Source organism: Sinocyclocheilus rhinocerous, unplaced genomic scaffold (assembly GCF_001515625.1).
Source record: "Sinocyclocheilus rhinocerous isolate Xijiao unplaced genomic scaffold, SAMN03320098_v1.1 scaffold1476, whole genome shotgun sequence".
In the NCBI taxonomy this organism is placed as follows: Eukaryota; Metazoa; Chordata; class Actinopteri; order Cypriniformes; family Cyprinidae; genus Sinocyclocheilus; species Sinocyclocheilus rhinocerous.
In genome coordinates, this window is record NW_015659224.1 from 343,310 (window position 1) to 364,332 (window position 21,023).

Genomic DNA, 21,023 nt, shown 5'->3' on the forward strand with positions numbered 1-21,023 from the left:
ATTCGTTCAAATGGCAGATTCATCAGATGTTTATGCATGGGCTAATGGAACTTTGACTCAACCGATGCGTTGAAAACACGGAATCAATCAGCAATGAAATCGGCTGGTTGCTGTGAGATGCGCTGTTTCCGCCTAAAATGTAAGTGATTTACTATTATTGTATTTGCTTATTGAACTGTTTATAGAACTATTAAACAGTCGTAATGGTGAAAACGTTGTGTGATGTTGCCTAACTAACTGTATTTTAAATATAAAAACTTTCCATTTCGAATTTTTACCTCAGGATGCTGAGTTTCTTAGTGTTGCGCGTTTTGATTTCTCCTGGAGAGGCTGCGTGAGCCTCGCCTCTGCAGCGCAACCTTATACTGTCAATAGATGCATTATATACAGTAGCTATATCCACTCTTCGCCACTTAGTCTAAATGTAATAAAATCAGAATAATACTTGCTTTAGCATTACAGTGTTTGTTATGATCACTTTTTGTAAATATAAAGAGGTGTGGAAAATTTTCTCCTTATGTAATACCAGTCCTCTCCTGTGTATTCCTTATGTTGAAAAACAAAATCTTCATGTATACAGAATGCTTAAAAACACTGATACGAATAGATATATACACATGGTATTTACACACTTATAACAACATATAAAAGACAAATACAAATGAAACCATTGCACAATTTAATACTGAAACACAATTTCATAAAGCTTGCTCAAAGATAACCGAAAATAAGCAATTAATACATTTGAAATACATGTTTCTGGACACACTGGATTTATTTCATGAAAATCCATCGTCATCCATACTTATTAACTCACAAATACTGAAAAAAAATACAAAGCAGCTGTCATCAAATCTGACTAAGCTTGAAAACTGTACATCTTATTTTTTGTAACATGAATCTGGGTTATGTATGTTTTAAGGGCCTGCATATTTACATAAAAATGATTCATTTTGAGAACTCAAAGCAGGAAATAATTAATTTAATTTAAATAATAGCTGAAAGAGACTTCACTGGCACGCCGTTTTCTGCACGTCGCAGTGACCTCACATAAGCTTTCACTTGACTAGAGTTTATCTGTTAAAGTGCCACAGAGTGTCCAAGATCAAGCAATGTGCAAGAAGGTCATAAATAAATTTAAAAAAGAACCAAATAAAAAAAAGATTCGCACACACACACACACACACAATCATCAAGGTAAAATAAAAATAAAGCACAGCACCAAGCATGTCAACTAAAACTACAGTGGCAAAAGGAATCATGGAGTGCCTTATTGTGAATTCTCCATACTGTCTGTGCAACATTTACAGAGATAGACATATATGTGGATATGGAACGCAGGTGTCTTCACATGTGATCATGAGAGAAGGTCCACTGGGAATTCTGCACATGAATATCCCACATGTCAGTAGTCCAGAGGCACACAGAACCGACAGAATTGTTTCTTCCATTATGCCATGCTCTCCCTCTCCTCTGATGGTCCGTTTGACAGTTTCTTCACTTTCTTAACGCCCTCTCCCATGGCTGTTGAGGTAGTTACACTGAAATGAAAATGAAGAGCAACATTAACAACAAAAACAATCTCCGATATGTATCAAAAGCAGGGATAATTTGTCATTTGCAGGTTTCATTTGAAGCCAAACACTTAAATACTCAATCACAAAATATTGGAGAGCTAAAACGGTTTCTACAACAGATTTGGTTATGTGCTTCTTCAGTGCGGACATGAAAGAAGTTGAATCTTGGTCAGTAATGCTGTTCTGAAATAGTTAACTAAAAACAGGTCCTCAAATCATTTCAGACTGTCCCAATTTTCTGAGGAAAGCCCTTCAGCGATCTAGCATGCATACAACTGATGTTTAATTCATGAAAGACAGAATCGGTTTCTTTAAACACAAAACAAAATCATCTCTTAATCTTTCTGTTTTCAAAGAAGATCTGAACCACTGTGCAACAATTTTCAAAACAAACGTGTAATTAAACTTAGCGTTTACATTTTGGCATAAAGTAAAAAACCTAGAGTATATTGTACTTTTGAATCTTTTCCCACTGGGCCACAAATGTTTGAATCACCTAAACAAATATCACATTTTTTTTAAATTTTACACAAACAGCACCTTATTAATATACAAGTATTTCCATAAAAATGTGACCATGAGTTCACTGGCTAAGCATTCTGCATTAGCGGCAAACATGGACAGAATGTTCTGAGCAGAAACTGAGAGCGACACGCACGCATAACCTCTCTTGCGTTCATACTCTGCCCTTCTGTTCCTAATAATTATTTGAGCACAGATTGGACTGCATATGGCCACACTAGTACCAGCAAACTGTTCACGGCTCAGATGCACCACACATCTACAGTATGAGGACCTACTGTTGTTGAAGAAACAAGACATTTACCCACTTGAGGTCCATTTTAATTCAGGTCAAATGTCAAAGAGGAGGAGAAAAACACTGGATGAGCACAGTGTACTAGAGTAAAATTAGGTGCAAACTACAGTGAGTTGTGAGATACAGTGAAGTAAAATATATTTTTCAGAGATTCAGAACGCAATGCACAACTACTGCTACAGAACAGAATCACAGCAGGGATCAGCTTCAAGGTAATTGTAAAGACATTCACCACACGTCCAGAGAGCACAGCACCAGTCCAGTTCTCCACTCAGCAGCAGCCTCAGACCACTGATACACAAAGCACAAAATAAAGGCTGTGAGAAATGGCAAAAGAAAAAAGAAAAGAAAAACACCATGACTCTGCTCAACTCAGGTTCTGCTAACAGGTGCCTTGAACAGCTAAAATGCTTTGAGAACGCTTTCATTTTATGGCATAAGTGTAACAAACAACAGTACCTCTGATTTGAGAAGAAAATGCCCAATTTATACCACATTTATAGTTAAAGCTGATTTTATATAATATTTTACAATAGAGTGCAACCATGACCATATCATTTTCAGTTCCATGACCAAAACGTACTAGTTCCAAGATGAATCACATTACAAATAAGTAATGAACAACAAACCCACGAAGTATAGATAATAACAATCCAAAAAACAGCAGTAAATTATATTAGATTTTTCTTTTTTCTTTTTTTACTGTCACTGTTTATACATATTTAAAGAATATACATACAGTGGGTACGGAAAGTATTCAGACCCCCTTAAATTTTTCACTCTTTGTTATATTGCAGCCATTTGCTAAAATCATTTAAGTTAATTTTTTTTCCTCATTAATGTACACACAGCACCCCATATTGACAGAAAAACACAGAATTGTTGACATTTTTGCAAATTTATTAAAAAAGAAAAACTGAAAAATGCTCAGTATTTAGTAGAAGCACCCATTTGATCTAATACAGCCATGAGTCTTTTTGTATATATTATATTATATATATATATTCTTAGAAATAATACTTTAATTCAACATGCATTAAACTGATTAAAAGTGACAGTAAAAACATGCTACATAATTCTTCATATGACTTATATTTCATACAGGAACTTGAACGTTCTATTCATCAAAAAATCCTGGAAAAAATGCTTTCCATAAAAAAATTTAGCAGCAAAACCATTTTCAACATCAATAAAAAGATGTTTTTTTTTTTTGTTATTTTAAATTGTAATAATATTTCACAATATCGCTGCTTTTACTGTGTTTTGATCACATACACTGAACAAAATTATAAACGCAACACTTTTGTTTTTGCCCATATTTGTCATGAGCTGAATTCAAAGATCTAAGACTTTTTCTATGTACACAAAAGGCTTATTTCTCTCAAATATTGTTCACAAATCTGTCTTAGATCTTTGAGTTCAGCTCATGACAAATGGGAGCAAAAACAAAAGTGTTGCGTTTATAATTTTGTTCAGTGTAAATGCAGCCATGGTGAGCATTAAAGACTTCTTTGAAACAAACAAGAAGAAAAAAAAAATTTAGAAGAAATGGAGAAGGACATGTATGGGAAGTTATACCCATAACCCAACTGTTGCACTATATTAAAAGGTGCCTGAGATTGATTAAATAAATAAACAAATAATAAAAAAAATAAAAGCACTCAGGGCAGTTTGGACCTAAACTTTGAATGCTCATGAGAGCAATGCTCTCTATTTTTGTGGTTAGCATCATCCATCTTTTCTCTGTTCTTTGCAAGACTCAATGAGGACAGCTGAATCAGGCCGCACCACAAGTCACCCAAAAAAAAGTTTTGGGGAAAATAGGCCACAAAAAAGCACTCTGCCCATTCAGCTTGGGAGGAAGACAAGCGAGAGTAAAGCACAATATCCTGTGTAAGGCAGGTGGGAGAGATACTGTGGGAGGAGGAGGAGGAGAAGAAGAAGGGGGAAAGTGCAAGCAAGGAACAAGGACATATGGAGTCACGGCTATTTTGGGAAGTGCCGGGGTGGGGGGTGGATAGAGCACACGCCACCTGAGGGGATGCTGAATGTGGGGTGAATGGGAGATGGGGACTTGGGGGAAGGAGGGGAGGATGGTGGTTGTCAAGGAACAGAACAAGACTTGGACATATAGGGAGCAGAGAGGAACGCAATCCCCCGAGACCTTAGAAAGAAAAATCATAAGGATGGGGAAAATGACAAAGCCTGAAGAGATGAAGACATTAAAACACACTGAATCATCTGACCTGATGAGGCCACTCAAAATGCTTCGAAATAAGCAGCAAATGTTTGGGTGTGCTTGTGTAAATAAATGGGGAATGGCAGGTGCTCTCAGCTAGGGCATGTAATGAGGAAGACTACTAGGTCCTCCAATCAGGAGGAACCCCTCTGGGCTTCTTCTAGAGCCATGACAGGTGGCTGGATCATTGTAAGCCTGTCCGTGTGACCAGGTCACAGCTGGTAATGGAACACAAGAGGGTCACGGTATGTAGAAATGCTGTCCGCGAAAACACATATAGAAGAAAGATGCCCTTATTATTGTAAAATGCAAAAAAATGAGAGAAATTAGCTTCATTTTAAAATGAGACAGTCTCATGATCTCTTGTGCATTGTTATAGTCATCTGTCATCACTGGCTCTCTGTGCTGTAAGTGAGTCACATCATCTTGAGCAATCAAATTGTCCTTGATCTTTTGAGATAAAAGAATGATGTGCTATGAAAACATGTCAAGGTACAGTCCATTCACTTCCATTCAGACTTGTGTGAAATGTTCTTGAAATGTCCTGTCTTTCGTTACATCCATCTTATTTTTCAATGTGGAAGTAAGCTGAATGTGGAAGGCTTCTGATTCATTATAGTTAAAATAAATGGAAGAATAATAAAGAAATAAAACTCTTAATGCTTTAAACCAGTGCGAATGATTAAAATAATAATTATGTATTATAACAAAAAATACCACTTTTCAACATCAAGCAGCATAACAGACTGTTTTTTGTGCAGCTAAAATATGTGGAAGCAGCTGAAAAGCTTGCACATTCAATTAAAACAGTGCCCACTCTAACATTAAAAATAAGGTAGATATGAACCAGTTGCAGTGCATTTATGTATGATTTCTTACACATTGTCCATCTCCATGTCTTCGTCCTCCACAGACAGCAGTAGGTAGGGGTTGTAGGAGGCTGGCCGGAACTTGTGTCCAGTTAAGAAGAAGAAGGTCAGCGTGGCCAGCTCATCCAGCAGCTACAAATAAAGAACAAAAAAATAAATAAAACCATCAATATACTTTTTTCCATTTTACTAAGAATTTCATTTTTTTTAATTAATCTTAAACATTCTACACATGCACTTATACTATGCACCATGTACTCAATCATCTAGTATTCATTTTATAAGATTTTTTTTTTGTCATCCAACACTGGAGTCCGCTATGTAAGGAAAGCTGTGACTGTTAAATGTATTAAGTGTTCAACAATCCATATTATATATTTTTGGGTTAATTAAGTGCATTTGAAGAATGGAATAGAATTGGGCAGAAGTACACAAACTGGGATGCATCTGATTTTTCCACAATTCATTTATTCTGTGATTTAAATAGTTTTGAATAAGCATTTGTAACACCATAGTTGGATATTATTGATTTTAAGAATTAGAGGTAAAACTTCACAAAGCTACTGAAGTAGGCTCAAAACATTCAAAAGGGCACTACTGCCACAAATCGACACTGGAACACAGGATACCTAAGGTGGGCTCAGGTCAAGAGTTATTTATAAAGAAAAAGAAAAACATAATTGGCCTCACATCTCATGGAGTTTGAACATTGGCCAACCAAATAATCAAACCAAACAGAGAATTGAAATTGCATTTAAAATGGCAAAGCTGCATGTTTACTTAGTGAAGCTAATAATGACTTCAAACTCCTTTAACTTGCTTTAAAGGGGTCATGAACTGAGAAACCAAAATTGCCTTGATCTTTTGACATATAAGGGGTCGTTGTGCTACAAAAACCATCCCATAAGTTTCAGAACTCAAAACTTTCTTGTGAGTCTAAAAACAGCTTATATTGAAGGCAGTGTGCCAAAACAACAGCTTGTGGAAATGTACTACTCTATTAAGTGATAGTGTGGCTAAACACCGCCTCCACGGAAGAACATCAACGCCTGCTTCTACATCACTGCTTGTTTAGCCCCGCCCCCAGACTCACGCACGTAGTGTAAATAACAGGTCTACGTAGAAAACGAATGATAAAGATGGCTCCAAAGACAACAAGAAACTTTGAAGTGTCAAGTTGTGGAAAAACAGTCTTTGCATTGCCTTCCTTCTGATCCCAACATTAGGAAAGAGTGGATGAACTTTATTTTTAATGAAGTTCCAGATTGCATCAGTAAGAACTTGGTATTTTGTTTTACCGCAGATTTGTTTACAAACAAGGCACAATTCGACGCAGGATTTTCAGAAAGATTGAAACTAAAAGAGGATGCTGTGCCGACTATATTGGATCTGACAATAACGTCGCAACATACAAGTGTAAGTAACTGTTTTTATTGCATGATCACTATTGTTTTGTCTGTTAAACAGATCGTTTGATAGGAGTATTTATGCGTTTTTAAAAAATCACAGCAGCGACCATCTTTGAAGCATGTAGGCTGTCAAACATACACAAGTGTTAGCCAATCATAGCAGTGGGAGTTTATTTCCGAGTCTACGACAGAAAATAGCCTATTACTTCTAAATTGAGATGTTTTTTGATGCAAAATTTTTTATAACATTTTAAGTAGACATCAGAGAACAGTACAAAAATAAAAAACAAATGCAGTTCAAGACCCCTATAATGTAAAAGACTTAAAGGAATAGATTACCTCAAAAATGAAAATTGTGTCATCATTTACTCACCCTCATGTCGTTCCAAACCTGTATAAGTTTCTTTCTTATGTTGAACACAGAAGAAGATATTTAGAAAAATTTTGAAGAACCAAGCAGTTGTTGGTCCCCATTGATTTCCACAGTAGGGAAAGAAATACTATATATATATATAGTATAATATAAATTACCAGCATCCTTCAAAATATTTTATATTTCAAAATATTTATGTTCAACATAAGAAAAACTCATACAGGTTTGGAACGACATGACGGTGAGTAAATTATTACAGAATTTTCATTTTTTTTAGTTGAACTACGCCTTTAACAATGCAAAATGTTACATATATGTTGCCATGAACTTTTTCGGTCATGTAATCAATAGAGGAGTTTATGCTTAATGTGAACTGCACTTTTAGTATATTTCTACAACACTTAGTATACAGATGTCTGCCAGCTGTTAAATCTGTTATGTAAGTTTGAGTATCCATCACTCACCTGGTAGAGCCACTTCCATTGGAAAGGAACAATGACCTTGATGAGACTGGCAATGATGCGGGTGAAATAAATATAGCATACAATCTGTGACACAGAAAGAGACAGTAAGAAGAAAAGAGACAGACAGAGGAGTGATACACTTATCTAAAGGATTAGATACTTGTGTTTTAATGTCTCAAATGACTGATCACATTTAACAAAGACAAACGATCAAACAAACAGTGTGTTCTAGTCTGATTTTGTTTCAAACAAAGTTGCACCAAAAAGAAGAAATTTATCTAAGGTTTTGGACTCGTTAGGTCAATAACGAAATAAGTAAATGTGACATTGATAAAGTGAACTCCTCATGGTCACGTTCTTGCTTCCATTGAAGCATTAAACAAAATACTTCATAATAACTTAACGTAATATCTTTTCTATTCTTTAAATGAATAAAAAGATTGCTATTAAACTGGAAAAATGCCAGTGGTTAGTAGTTTCAGACTTTTGGACCACACTGGGCAAAGTTGGAGAAACAATTAATGGCAAATCAAGAAGTTGTCACTGTGAAATAAACTACAATATTGAAATAAAAAAGTGAGCTCAATGCATTCATGCACAAACCTTCAATAATAAATGCATTTATTCAGTCAGTGACTGTTAAAATCAAGCAAAATTAATAAGTCTAATAATTCTCATGCCATGACAGGCAGGCAGTCAGCCCTGCACAGAACTGAGCATCAGGCATGTGTCAGTTTAAAATCAGTGTGTCTGAATATAAGTGAGAATGACAGTGAGACAGTGAGGTGTATACATACCATCACATAGTAGTGCCTAAAAAGTTTCAGTTGAGCCAGATTGATGGCAGCTAAAAAGGGAAAGAGAAGCCAACATTACGATTAAAACAGAGTGAGAGAAGGGATGAGCTGTCCATTTACCTTTCATGCTTCAATTACTATGCTTCTCGCTCCTGCTGTGAAAATTGTTAAAATCAGAAGGCAATCAAAGAGTATATCTTTGTGCCCTGCGAGGGATAGGCAGAAGATGAAAGCAGGAAAAAATGTGATAGGCAGCAATGAAACAATGATTACTCGAGAGGGAAAAAAGGGTGGTGATTGCCTGGAGAGAATATTTTCTCTTCGGTATAGGATTATATGAAGTCGTAATACACCAAGGCAACATATAAAGGTGCTGCAGTATATGTATCATATATTGTGCCTAAATATTTCCACTTTTGTAACTTATAAGAGTTCATTTTTCTGCAGAGGCAAAAATTGGGACACAAACAGTGGGGCTAAGGCAGGGATCCTTAAATCTGGCCCACGAGATCCACTTTCCTGCAGAGTTTAGCTCTAACCCTAATCAAACACACCCGAGCAAGCTAATCAGTGTCTTCAGGATCATTAGAAAATCACAGGTAGGTGAGTTTGATCCGGGTTGGAGCTAAACTCTGCAGCGCATTGGCCCTCCAGGGCAAGATTTGAGGAACCCTGGGCTAAGGGAATAACCTGCTTCATTTTGAGTGCTGATCTCTCTCCCCCAGTTCATCTGACTTATGGCATCATAACAACACAAAAGCAATACAAACAATTGGTGCTCATAATGGGCAAATCATTTAAATGTATTGACTTGAAGAATTCTCCATACTCAAAAGTTTGGGATCGTACGTTTCTTTTTAAAGTAGTCTCTTTCAAGGCTGCATTTATTTGATAAAAAATACAGTAAAGACAGTAATAATGTGAAAAATTGTTATAATTAAAAATACTTTTATTTTAATTGATTCCTGTGATGGTAAAGCTGATTATTCAGCAGCCATTACGCCAGTCTTCAGTGTCACATGATTCTTCAGAAATCATTCTAATATTCAAATTTGGTGCTCACTAAAACGTTTCTTATTGTTTTCACAGTAGAAACAGTTATGCTGCTTGATGCTTTTGTGTAAACTATAACACATTTTTCAGGATTTTTAGATGAATAGAAAGTTCAAAAGAACAGCATTTATTTGAAACGGAAATCTTTTATAACATTATAAATGTCTTTACTGTCACTTATGATGAAATGAATGCATCCTTACTGAATAAAAGTATTAATTTCTATTAAACAACAACAACAACAACTTAAAAAAAATATCAAAGACTAAGGCTGTAAGTGAGAGCTGTTTTGCATTTACATTGCAGGATTTACTATTTGGTTAACGTATGTCTAGAGCAGCATATCTAGAACTGTTGTATTCTGGAAGACAGCACAATTAAATTTCAAGCCATAAAGACCAAGTCTCTTGAATAGCATGTAGAGAACAGCCAAATGTGAAGGAGGACAGCTCACACGACCAAGAAAAGCATTTGGAAAGATTAAAAATACGTACTTTCCGCAATATTTCATTTAAAATGGATTAAACATTGTGACATATGACTGTGAAATTGAAAATGGTACATGTGATGATCAAGTTTTATATCAGAATGAACTGTTGACCAGAAAGTGCTCTGATAATGTTCGACATACCTTTCCCATCCGTTGCTGATGACTCTTGTAAATGTCTTATTGACCTATCAAACAATACAGACATCAGTCGATTAGTCAAGAAATGATATAATTTATGGTATAGAACATTCAATCTGGGCCACGAAGATGCAGAGCACTCACCAGACAACTGGAAAGAGAATAGCCCCGCAGCACAGCAGATCTACCAGAAACAAGATCTCCATCCACAGACCATACTCACTGGAACCCTCCTCTGTGGACTCAATAATGATGTATGCCACATTGGCCAGAACCTGATATCACAAGACCAACAAGATCACGTTACGTTCATAACTGAAGAATAGTAGTTTAGCTTAAAAATTTAATTAACAACCTACTCTTTTGAAAAAATAAAAAAAAGACCAATACCTGCAGGGGAATGACGATCATGAAGATCTTTTTGTCTTTATCTGAGAGGATATGCTTGACAAAGGCCCAGCCAGTTCCTATTAATGCTATAGTGATGAACAACAGTGCCCCCTTCAGTCTGCATAAATGAAAACATTCGGCAAAATTAAACAAACCACTCATATTGCTGAATTACTGTTATAGAAATCATGACAACAGTACAGTCGTTTTAATCCAAAAAACAAGTTTACACCCACCTAATCAACAAGCCAACCGAAGGAACCTTTTTTAAAACAAAGTCTGGAATGCATCAGTGGGTCTCCATTCCAGTCTTCAAGATGCCCGCTCTGCACATTTTGTATGCATCTCTTATCACTTAAGATGTTTGTTCTATTCACAGGACATCACAGGATATTTAGTTCGAAGGGAGTGTATATGTTCCATTCAAAGGCCGTTTAAAGTGTGCGAGCCGTGAATTTAAATTGTATTTATTTAAAGAGGTATAATTATGTCACACTTCTCTAGTAAGTTTCGTCTGTGTGTGAAGACGCTGCAGGCTGTGGTGTAGCGCAAATCCGTGAATGAATGTTCTGAAGTGAAGTAAACTTCAATGGAGTGCTCAGGGAGCAATGAACACTGTGTAGGGACACTGTCAATCGGAACAGTTCATTCATGGAGCTCTCTTCTAATGAGCTGGTCAGCTGAATTAGTTGTTTTAAATAAGAGAGACATGCAAAGTATGCAGAGTGGGGGGTCGCCAGGACTGGAATTGAGAATCACTGCACTACATGACTTTTGTCCAGATTTTTGCCCCGATTTGCAGTCTCGAAGAATCACCACTAGTTGCTGAAAGTCAAAGCCAATGTGTAGATTTTGGGAAGTCAGAATTGATCGATTTCACATAAAATTGTGTAATGCACAGGCACAGACTCTGAATTTTTCAGCTTCAGACAATGAATTAATTTGAAGGATATCAAACAAGCTGACAAGAGTGTAGTAGTGTTTGAACATTAGTCGGTTGGTGTATAAGGTCCAGTTTTTTACCCTGTAACCATTTTTAAAGTCAGCAAGTATATGATGCCTAGTGTTTTAAAATCTGCTCAGATTTTAAAGGTTGTGTTGTGTATTCCAGTCATGAGAGCAAAAACATAACTGTACATAAGTCAGTCCTTTTTTAAAGGGGTCATATGATGCGATTTCAAGTTTTCCTTTCTCTTTGGAGTGTTACAAGCTCTTGGTGCATAAAGAAAATCTGATATGACAGTACTTCACCCTATTCCTGTCTTATCCCGTTACATCTCTCTCACACACACACCCACACTTAATATTGGTGAACTTACAAGTGAGTAATGTAATAGACCACAGCCCAGCCTTCAATGGGAAAGCCCTGATTGGAAATGTAGTAGTAGTCAATCTGTAAAATAGGAATATAATTGTTAAAACAAAGGCAATGTAATGCTGCTTTTTGCCTTGGGTATCTAGTTTTGTGTGGTTCATAGAGCAAAATGTAACTGCATTTTAAATCTGCATTTCCCCTAATTTGCAAGGTTTTTGTGAATCTAACAACGTTTGCTAATTTATGATGTATGATTTGGATAAAAATAATGTTCTTTAAGTAAAAAAAAATAAGCATTTAACATTCACATATAAACAAAGAGGTAAACACTCACTGCATGGAAAATAAGGGAAAGGGACTTTGTGAATGGAAGAGAAGCCATCAGCCAATGAATCTTGTAAACATCAGAACTAAAAAAAGAAAAGCACACATAGCAATCACTAAATCTGCTTCACTAATTTTACAGGAGACAATATGAGACTTTGCTGCTCTCTACTGGTCATTTCTTGTAACATGTATGAAACCATCAAATAGAAAATGTACATAAGGGTCTGTTATTGTAGCACTTACCTATGTGTACGCAAAACATAAACCCACAGCGTGCCGATGAGAAAGAAGAACATGGACATGCAGATGTAAAGCTTAGGTAAAGGAATCTCTCCTGCAGAGAGAAAGCTCTCTGGATTCTTTTCCTCGATGTTGATCTGAAATCATATTTACTGTTTGAGTACAAACTTGTACTATATGACTTGTACTTCATTACATTTAAGGATACTACATTTTAGAACTCAGAGAAACACTCACATCAATGCTGAAAGGCAGCATGTCTGACAAAGAGCTGTCCTGGTTTATTGGGATAGAGTAGCAGTTGTAGAAATAAAAGTTATAAAGGCCTTGCTGCTCATCCGTTGTGACATTGAAGTAAAACTAAAACAAGAACAGGTCAGTCAGTGGAGTGCACAATTGGGCAGATGTTAAAAGTAGTACACCTAGAAACTAGCTTGATGTACTTCAGAGCCCCATGAGCTCTTAGCAAAACCACTTCATGTCCCACCTGAAATGAGTAGACTTTGCCTTTGTTCTGAAGAGGATAGGTATCTTCTGTCTTGTTCTGGGGGGAGTAATACCATTAAAGTCTGTTAATGCAGAAATTAGACATATTTAGAGCATAATTTCAGACTAAATGCAGTCTAATTAAAAACAGACCTCACCTCAACATTTCGCTTGGATTTAGAACCTGCTACAAATTAACAGAAGAGAAACACAAAATCTAATTGAATTGTAGACATAAAAAAACGCAATACAAAACCAACATTGAAATTGTAGGAGTTAAAAGGCTTTCATTTACAACACAAATGGGATGAAAATATTAATAAACTATTGTTAGAATGGTCTCTTATGCTCACCAAGGCTGCATTTATTTGATCAAAAATGTGGTAAAATAACAAAACAACTTATCTATCTGATTCTGAATATATTTTAAAACTGGCATTTATTCCTGTGATGGCAAAATGAATTTTTAGCAGCCATTACTCCAGTCTTCAGTGTCACATGATCCTTCAGAAATCATTCTAATATTCTTGATTTGGTGTTCAAGAAACATTTCTTAAAACAGTTATGCTACTTAATTATTTTCTGGAAATTGTGATGTTTTTTCCAGGATTCTGTGATGAATAGAACGTTTTTAAAAAACAGCATTTATTTGAAACAGAAATCTTTTGTAACATTATAAATATCTTTACTGTAATTATCAATTTATGCATCCTTGCTGAATACAAGTATTAATTTTATTTATTAAAAAAAATCGTACTAACCCCAAATTTGAAATTGTACGGTAGTGTATGCCATGATGTGATATACAGTTCAAGAAACTTTTCAAGATAAGATTTACTTTTAGACTGAGATCCATCATCTGGCCCCTTGTCTTGGAGATCTTGGCCCTTTTCAGCTTGTTGCTCCACCATAATGTTTTTGGGGACCACAGGTATGATTTTGGGAAACACACCAGCCTCTGCTGAAGTCTTCTTCCTCACTCTGAGGATATTGCAAGTCATGACAGACCATTCATAAACTGGATAATACTTCCAAATTCATTTTAATTGAGAGACATAGAGGGAAAAAATTAGATGGGAAAACTCACAAGTTATTTTTGAAGTCCAGCAAGAGAAGCACCCCTGCAAAATTACTACTTGGATCCTTTTTCAGAGGACAGTAGTCAAGACCCTCGTCCTGCGTATTCATAAGAGAGGTCATCGGTTATCTGACTCAGTTTGACTGAAAGATCATACAGTGAATGCAAATGTAATGTTAGCTTTAATCTAATGTGTGACCCATGACCACAAAACCAGTCATAAGGGTCAATTTTTTAAAATTGGGATTTATACATCATCTGAATAAATAAGCTTTCCATTGATGTATGGTTTGTTAGAATAGGACAATATTTGGCCGAGATACAACTATTTGAAAATCTGGAATCTGAGGGTGAAAAAAATAATAAAAATCAAAATACTGAGAAAAATCACCTTTAAAGTTGTCCAAATGAAGTTCTTAGCAATACAAATTACCAATGAGAAATTAGGTTTTGATATATTTACGGTAGGAAATTTACTAAATATCTTCATGGAACATGATCTTTACTTAATATCTTAATTTTTGGCATAAAAGAAAAATTGATCATTTTGACCCATACAATGTATTGTTAGCTACTGCTATAAATATACCCGTGCGACTTATGACTGGTTTCAGGGTCACATATTACATTGTATGAATCATACTGTACTGCTATTAAAAGATTGCCAAGTTACAGCGGTTAATTTATGCCAATACTAACTAAAACTAACAATAATAATCTACAGACACATTTAGTACACAACACTGATACCAAAACTGTACAGCAAAAGCACAGAATTAGATTCAGATGGACATTAAAGGCAGATACTGACCAGATATGTGGAGAAGCCATTATTGCTTGCACGATCTAGGCTAAAACCAATCTGCAATCAATAAATAAATAAAAACAAATCCAGTAAAATATGAGAAAGTACATTAGAAAGATATTTCATAAAGAAACCCAGTCAGTTATTCCTGATCAACATACTGCAGGTGATATACATTTACTTAAATTTTTTTGATAATGAGAAATAGTCTCGTATAAGATGAGATAAAAACGTCCATTTATAACGTGCAAGACATTTTCATATTGATTTATTCCACCATATTATTGCATCTCAAAGCCGATCATTTGACAGACAGGAGAGAGAGTCTGACCGTGGAGCTGTCAATGTTGTCCGTCTTCCCGTTAGTGAAGCTGAGGCTGTTCATGCTCATACTCGTATAACCATCTTTATAAAAGCCGAATGTGTTCAGATGGACCCGCTGACGGATGTCATCCTGAGACAGAACAAGTCTGTTTAGTGGCGCACGGGCATTTAGATGCTGAGATGCGTTTGAATTATCATCTGTTTAATGACACTTGCATTATAACAACAAAACGGTTATTATGACTGATGAATCATAAGGCAACATCCGTTGCTTTAAACAACAGTGACGACAATACAGTGACTATACGAATATTTAATAAAAACATTTCAAGCACAGCACACACATACCTTAAGTACGAGATGATGGAGTCGACATTGACTTTCTATGATAAGAGCCGTTATAATCGCATTAATAACTGTAAACAAACACCTCTTCCCAGTCGCCATTTTTCTTCTTCTTCTTCTGGTGTTAATGGCAGTTGGCAAACTAACTTAAATGGTGCATTCCCGCCACCTACTGGATAGGAGTGTGGAGCGCATAATGATTGGAAGTTTGAGAACTATAGACAAAAAAATATATATTATTAAAAAATAATAATAATAATAATTCCTATAAACTGTATCCTAAATTCTATTTATCAGTCTTGTTTCTTTTAACTTTTCACCCAGGAGTGCCAAGCAGATGCCCGCAAGTGTGTGTGACGCACTGAAAGAAGTATTCCAGAAAGAGGGTGGCATGTCAGAAAACCAGGCACAGGAGATGCTGGATGCCATGGAGAAAGCAAAACTCTTTCAAAGTGACACCTGGTCCTGATCTCTCTATTAAGCACATAGCCTTAATAACCAACAGCCTCATGTGTGAAAGTGAGTCTTGACTGAGATTAAATGGTTTTAAGAGTTGTGGTCCAACCACTTTCTTCTTCCAAGTTGTTCCCCACTGCCTTTAACAATACAGCTGGGGCCTGTAAGTGTAATAAGTGTAACTGAAGTTAATATGAACACACACACACACACAACTAGACCATGAATTTGATTTGATATTAGCTGTAAACTAGGTAGTTACTGCTTCCAGTTTTCCAGTTTTGTTGTATAAAACTAAAGGATAAAGTGATAAAGACTTGAAACCAAAGTTGTTCTTTTTTTTTTTTAATTTCATAAAATAAATATTGACCAAACTATATGTCCATATCCATCTCACACTTGTATATTCTGCATTAGTGGTTCTCAATCAGAGGACCTCCACAGACTGTCAAGGTGACCACGGGATGACTTAAAAGTATTTAAATTTCTAAAACATTATTAATACATATTAAAATAATCCAAATATAACAAATTAAAAATATCAAGATGGAAGCTTAAGTCATTTTTATTTTCCCTCAATAACTATTGTTTTTCTGAAACAGTAGTGCTAAGGTTATTAAATATATTAATAAAAAGTTTGAAAACAAGCAGCTTTGTCATAATTACAGCAGACAGACCGTGATTATCTTACAAATATAGGGACAATGAGGAGCCTTCAAGCCAAAAATGTTGAGAACCTGTTATACACAATAACACTGTCATACAAACACTGCTCCAAAATATTAGTTTATTCAAGGCAAAATACAGCACATGGTTCAGATAAGACTTTTCTGTCAACAGCTGTAAATTCATGTAACAACTAGTATAGATTCAAACTGCCATATAAGTTACTAAAATGTTTTACACACACCATTCAGTGCCACAGACACATGTTGAACTCTGATTAAACAGTCTTAAATAGGAAAGTTCACCCCAAATGACAATTCTGTCATCAAATACTTACAATCATATCATTCCAAACCTGTATGACTTTGTGGAACAAAATAAACAACATTTTGAAGAATGTTGATAAGCACACAGATTTGGTGACCATTGACCAAAAAAAAAAAAAAAACACTCAGACATTTCCAAAAATATCATCTTTTATATCCACTAGAAGAAAATAAGTAATACAGGTTTGGAACAACATGAGGGTGAAAACATGACCGTTTTCATTTTTGGGTCAACTGTCCCTTCAAGTCTTCAGCACACCCATTGCTAAAAACAAAGCAGTGTGCGTGGTTTACATTTTTTCTTGATTGTTTCAAACTTCCACACTTCAAACTGAGGATCAACTGGAGTGTAAAACTGTTTGGATATCTGAAAAGCTCCCATTCGTCACTTTTGCATTCAGATTCGTAATAGCGATGAACCCTAGCTGTTTATATTACAAACTCTAGAGGTCAAGTAAAACTCCCCTGCTTAAAATCCCCAAGGTTCCAATGTCACCTTTAAGTTTTGTGCCTTTTTAAAAAAAATGGTGATCACATTGGCAGCAACACGTAGCTTCTTGTGTAGCTAACATTGATCTTAAATTGTTCTCACATTATTGGCTTCCGAACAAACACATAAACCCCCCTCGTTCAGTGCTCACAGCTATCTGAGTGCTAGAGTGTGGACCTGATAGATTTCCTCAGGGAAGTTCTGCTGCTGCTCCTCACAGATGATGTTGAGTCCGGCCCGGGCTACTAGGCGATGTAGTAAATTCAGGTCCCGACACACGCTGCTGTCAACATCATCAGGTATTACACCTTCAAACGCAACATTATCCTTCACCACAATCAGGCCATCTGGACGCAGACCGCTCCGGCAACGCCTCAGGAATTCCACCAGGTGGTCATCGGTCAAGTGACCTAGAGACACATGGAGTGATTTGTGTTTGCAAAATATGATAGAAGATACATTTGGTCATTTTCACCATTTCTGTTTATAGATAATGTAGTGAAAGAAGTGAATTGTATGCCTTACCAATCACCCACTGGATCCATATGACATCGTAGCGCTCTGCCTGGGGCTGAAAGTCTTGTAGGCCACAGCAGAAGTAGTTCTCCACTTGCTTGGCCTCCTCACCCAGGTAGGAACGAGCTTTATCCAGAAACTCCTGTGTCACGTCCACTAGGTCCACTGTATGGAAGAGGGGCAGCAGCAGGCGCTTGGTGATACGGCCGATTCCTGCGCCACAGTCCAGAGCACAGCCTGTCCCAGTCTTACCCTGGCCTTCCTTGGAGTAAAACAGAAAACCAAGTGATTGGGTGTTTCTCACAAACTTTCATTTGTGGTTAAGTGAAGGTTGAGTAATTGTGGGAAAGGTTACAGTCCATCTCGTAATATTTCTTTCAAATAATCAGTTTATAAGACTTGACAGTGAACTAGAATTCAGAATAGTAGACTTACTTGTAGATATTTACACTAACGTTCAAAAATTTGGGAAGGAACTTCATAAGAAGAAGTCTCATATGTTCACCAAGGCTGCATTAATTTATATATATAAAAAAGATACAGTAAAAACTATAATACTGTGAAATGTTATTACAATTAAAAAACTTTTGTTTTAATATATTTTACAGCTGTGCTGTATTTTTGTGGAAACTGATACTTTTTTAAAAATTCTTTGATGAAAAGCCAGTTCAAAAGGACAGCATTTATTTGAAATACAAACCTTTTGTAACATTATAAATGTCTTTATTTTTCATTTGTGCTTGTCGAATTAAAGTATTAATTTAGAACAACTCACCCCAAGGAATTTCTGAAGAAACTTTTTGGAGCCATTAATGTCAATGCTAGAAATGCTGCCATAACCCCCCAGCATTCCATCCACAGTGGGCGGGACTTCCTTCCAATAGTGTTCTGCCTTTGAGTAAAAGGTTGTCTGGTCTTCTATCAAACAGTCTTCCATCTTTGTGCAACTCCTGACCACAGAGATCAAAATTAGTTAGTTTTACCACAGATCTGAATGAGAAATTCATTTATAATAAAGTTTTATCATATTTGCATTTATGTAAGACTATATATTACAGGTAGACTCTCAATTATATTGCATGTTTCTATATGCATTGCTTCATATTTAAAACAATTTCATAACATTTTTTCTGCAATTGTAGTTTCTGTGTAAACGTAGGCCTATTTATGCCGTCTCTGCTGCATTACAAGTCAGTATAAATGTATCTTTCCGTGGCATAAGTGTTGCTTCAGAAGAAGCTTCTGTGCAGTGTAAAATGCATTAGTATCTCATAAAATGAATCAGTTGCATTCTTATGAAAATGTTATAATCAACTGCAATTAGTCAAGTTTCTGTACAGTGCTTTTCACAACACAGACCGTTTTAGATCATATTTACATAAAATCATTCATTCATGCCCCCAATGAGAAAGGTGAATGTGGCCAGCAGGGGGAAAAACTCCATAGGTTGTTGTATGTGGGAAAACCTTAGGCACAACCATCCTCATCTAGCAGGACACACATCACAACAATTTTTAGTACTAGTTTTGTAGTACTAGTCATGCATTCACTGAATAAATGATTTATTATGTCAGTAAGACAATGTTTGAGTTGTATGGATAATGATAATGAAAATATAATTTCAATGAAATGATCAAGAGCCAAATATTTAGCCTGGAATGAGACCTAAAGAGCTGAAACATGTCATATTCAGACACCTGGATCCAAATGCAGCTCAGCTGTCAGGAAGCATCACTTCACAGCAGGCTGACAGACTAAGACTGCTAAGTTATTACAACATGTAGTCTACTAACAAAATGTAAGCATGGATAAATATAGGACATACAGTATATATCAATATCCACACTCACTAACATTTTAGTCTGTTGGATAGATTAAAAAATAGGTATATGTACAAAGTAATAAATAGTTATTGCAAAATTGACTGTGGTACAGTTGCATCTGTTAACCTTCATTCTCATTACTTACTGGATTTACTTGGACCAAAAGTTCTTACACGTGTTCCTGCTACCGTGCTGAGGTTAAAGGTGTCTATATTTGGTGGTGACAAAAAGTTACACGTGTTGACACACGAGCAGATGGAAATCACACGCTTCCACTGCCTTTCTCTCACCTCTTTATGTCCTAACAGTAATTCTTACCTTTGCTTTCGTGCTCTCGCTGACTGTCGTTTCTTACTATCGGTCATGTCACAACTGTAGCAGAACTGCCCCATGAAAGCTTTTCCAGCACCCTGGCTACCCAAAGAAGAAATACTGCACACCTCACGTCATTTCCTTATTTGACTACCGTGTTTCCTTCAGTGTTTTGTTTTTTATTTGTCTCCATCTTGTGGCCGCACTTAAACTTACACGTGGCTAAGAAACTGTCAAGTAAATGTTTTGTGTTGTTTTTGTTTTATTCCTCCAAATAATCGTAAATTGTAATGCCATTTTTACCCAGTGGTGTTTTACCCAATATTGTAAAAGAAAGAAAGAAAAAAAAAACATAAATTTTATGTGATTTATGTTTTATATTTTTGTTGATTTTCATTTGAATTAAATTAATAGTAAAATGATGTGTTAATGATATAATAATAATAATAATAATAATAATACATTAATTTGAATAATTTTAAGTCATCTTGTGACCCCACTGGGGGTTTGCTGGGGCCCAGAGGAGGCATAAATACACATTCACAAAAATCACAAGAAGTTTTGAAAAATGAAAGGATTAACGAGAATATAAAATGATTGTAATACTCATACAACCAAAGCAGCATTATTAATTTAAGGAAAAAAATGTGTAAAGACACTATAGCATCTTTTTTTTTTTATGTCAGACACTAAAAGCACGTGTATAAGATCTATATGTTGGCATAGTTATACTGGTATACATTTATAAACATCTTTTATCTCTCATTTCCCAGAGATCTCCAGCCTCTTTAATAAATGTTCATCTGAGTGGTCCTAGTTTCGATCCTGTATTTGTTTTGTATTCCGTCCAGCCACTGTTGCTTTTTCTTTCTTCTCATCCCATCTCTTATTTTCACTC

The 21,023-nt window shown here is 35.9% G+C and overlaps 2 protein-coding genes across 7 annotated transcripts; both read right to left on the bottom strand.

The window, feature by feature from the left end:
- Window positions 1-1,179: 1,179 nt before the first annotated feature.
- On the bottom strand, window positions 1,180-15,742 carry LOC107723348 (protein GPR107-like). Of its 3 annotated transcripts, XM_016531918.1 has the most exons (19): window positions 15,540-15,742; window positions 15,199-15,321; window positions 14,874-14,924; window positions 14,072-14,160; window positions 13,823-13,965; window positions 13,143-13,171; window positions 12,986-13,042; window positions 12,736-12,858; window positions 12,502-12,635; window positions 12,266-12,341; window positions 11,936-12,009; window positions 10,617-10,734; window positions 10,371-10,501; window positions 10,230-10,273; window positions 8,546-8,595; window positions 7,749-7,832; window positions 5,513-5,634; window positions 2,627-2,685; window positions 1,456-1,541 (listed from the first exon to the last, which is right to left on the bottom strand). In XM_016531918.1, exons 1-19 carry the CDS (start codon window positions 15,636-15,638, stop codon window positions 1,537-1,539), a joined length of 1,611 nt encoding a protein of 536 aa, XP_016387404.1. In that variant the 5' UTR covers window positions 15,639-15,742; the 3' UTR covers window positions 1,456-1,536. The 3 variants fall into 3 exon arrangements, with proteins under 3 accessions (XP_016387403.1, XP_016387402.1, XP_016387404.1); XM_016531917.1 differs by lacking the exon at window positions 2,627-2,685 and having other exon boundaries at window positions 1,180-1,541; window positions 13,143-13,168; XM_016531916.1 differs by lacking the exon at window positions 2,627-2,685 and having other exon boundaries at window positions 1,180-1,541.
- Window positions 15,743-17,154: 1,412 nt separating this feature from the next.
- On the bottom strand, window positions 17,155-20,263 carry LOC107723349 (N-terminal Xaa-Pro-Lys N-methyltransferase 1-like). 4 transcript variants are annotated; one of them, XM_016531921.1, is made up of 5 exons: window positions 20,132-20,203; window positions 19,369-19,477; window positions 18,766-18,940; window positions 18,000-18,252; window positions 17,155-17,884 (listed from the first exon to the last, which is right to left on the bottom strand). In XM_016531921.1, the coding sequence occupies exons 2-5, from the start codon at window positions 19,380-19,382 to the stop codon at window positions 17,628-17,630; spliced, it is 699 nt and encodes a 232-aa protein (XP_016387407.1). In that variant the 5' UTR covers window positions 19,383-19,477; window positions 20,132-20,203; the 3' UTR covers window positions 17,155-17,627. The 4 variants fall into 4 exon arrangements, with proteins under 4 accessions (XP_016387407.1, XP_016387406.1, XP_016387405.1 ...); XM_016531920.1 differs by lacking the exon at window positions 20,132-20,203 and adding an exon at window positions 19,959-20,020; XM_016531919.1 differs by lacking the exon at window positions 19,369-19,477 and having other exon boundaries at window positions 20,132-20,263.
- Between the last annotated feature and the right edge of the window lie 760 nt (window positions 20,264-21,023).

What these genes read in the sequence shown, in the direction of transcription:
- LOC107723348 (XM_016531916.1), bottom strand. Translation starts at nt 15,638, where the DNA reads ATGGCGACTGGGAAGAGGTGTTTGTTTACAGTTATTAATGCGATTATA. An exon ending in TATGTTTTGCGTACACATAG is followed by an intron (nt 12,342 to 12,501) that starts GTAAGTGCTACA and finishes TTCTTTTTTTAG; the next exon opens with TTCTGATGTTTACAAGATTC. An exon ending in ATTCTCTTTCCAGTTGTCTG is followed by an intron (nt 10,274 to 10,370) that starts GTGAGTGCTCTG and finishes ATTGTTTGATAG; the next exon opens with GTCAATAAGACATTTACAAG.
- LOC107723349 (XM_016531919.1), bottom strand. Translation starts at nt 20,205, where the DNA reads ATGGGGCAGTTCTGCTACAGTTGTGACATGACCGATAGTAAGAAACGA. An exon ending in TTCTTCAGAAATTCCTTGGG is followed by an intron (nt 18,253 to 18,765) that starts GTGAGTTGTTCT and finishes TTTTACTCCAAG; the next exon opens with GAAGGCCAGGGTAAGACTGG. An exon ending in ATGGATCCAGTGGGTGATTG is followed by an intron (nt 17,885 to 17,999) that starts GTAAGGCATACA and finishes ATGTGTCTCTAG; the next exon opens with GTCACTTGACCGATGACCAC.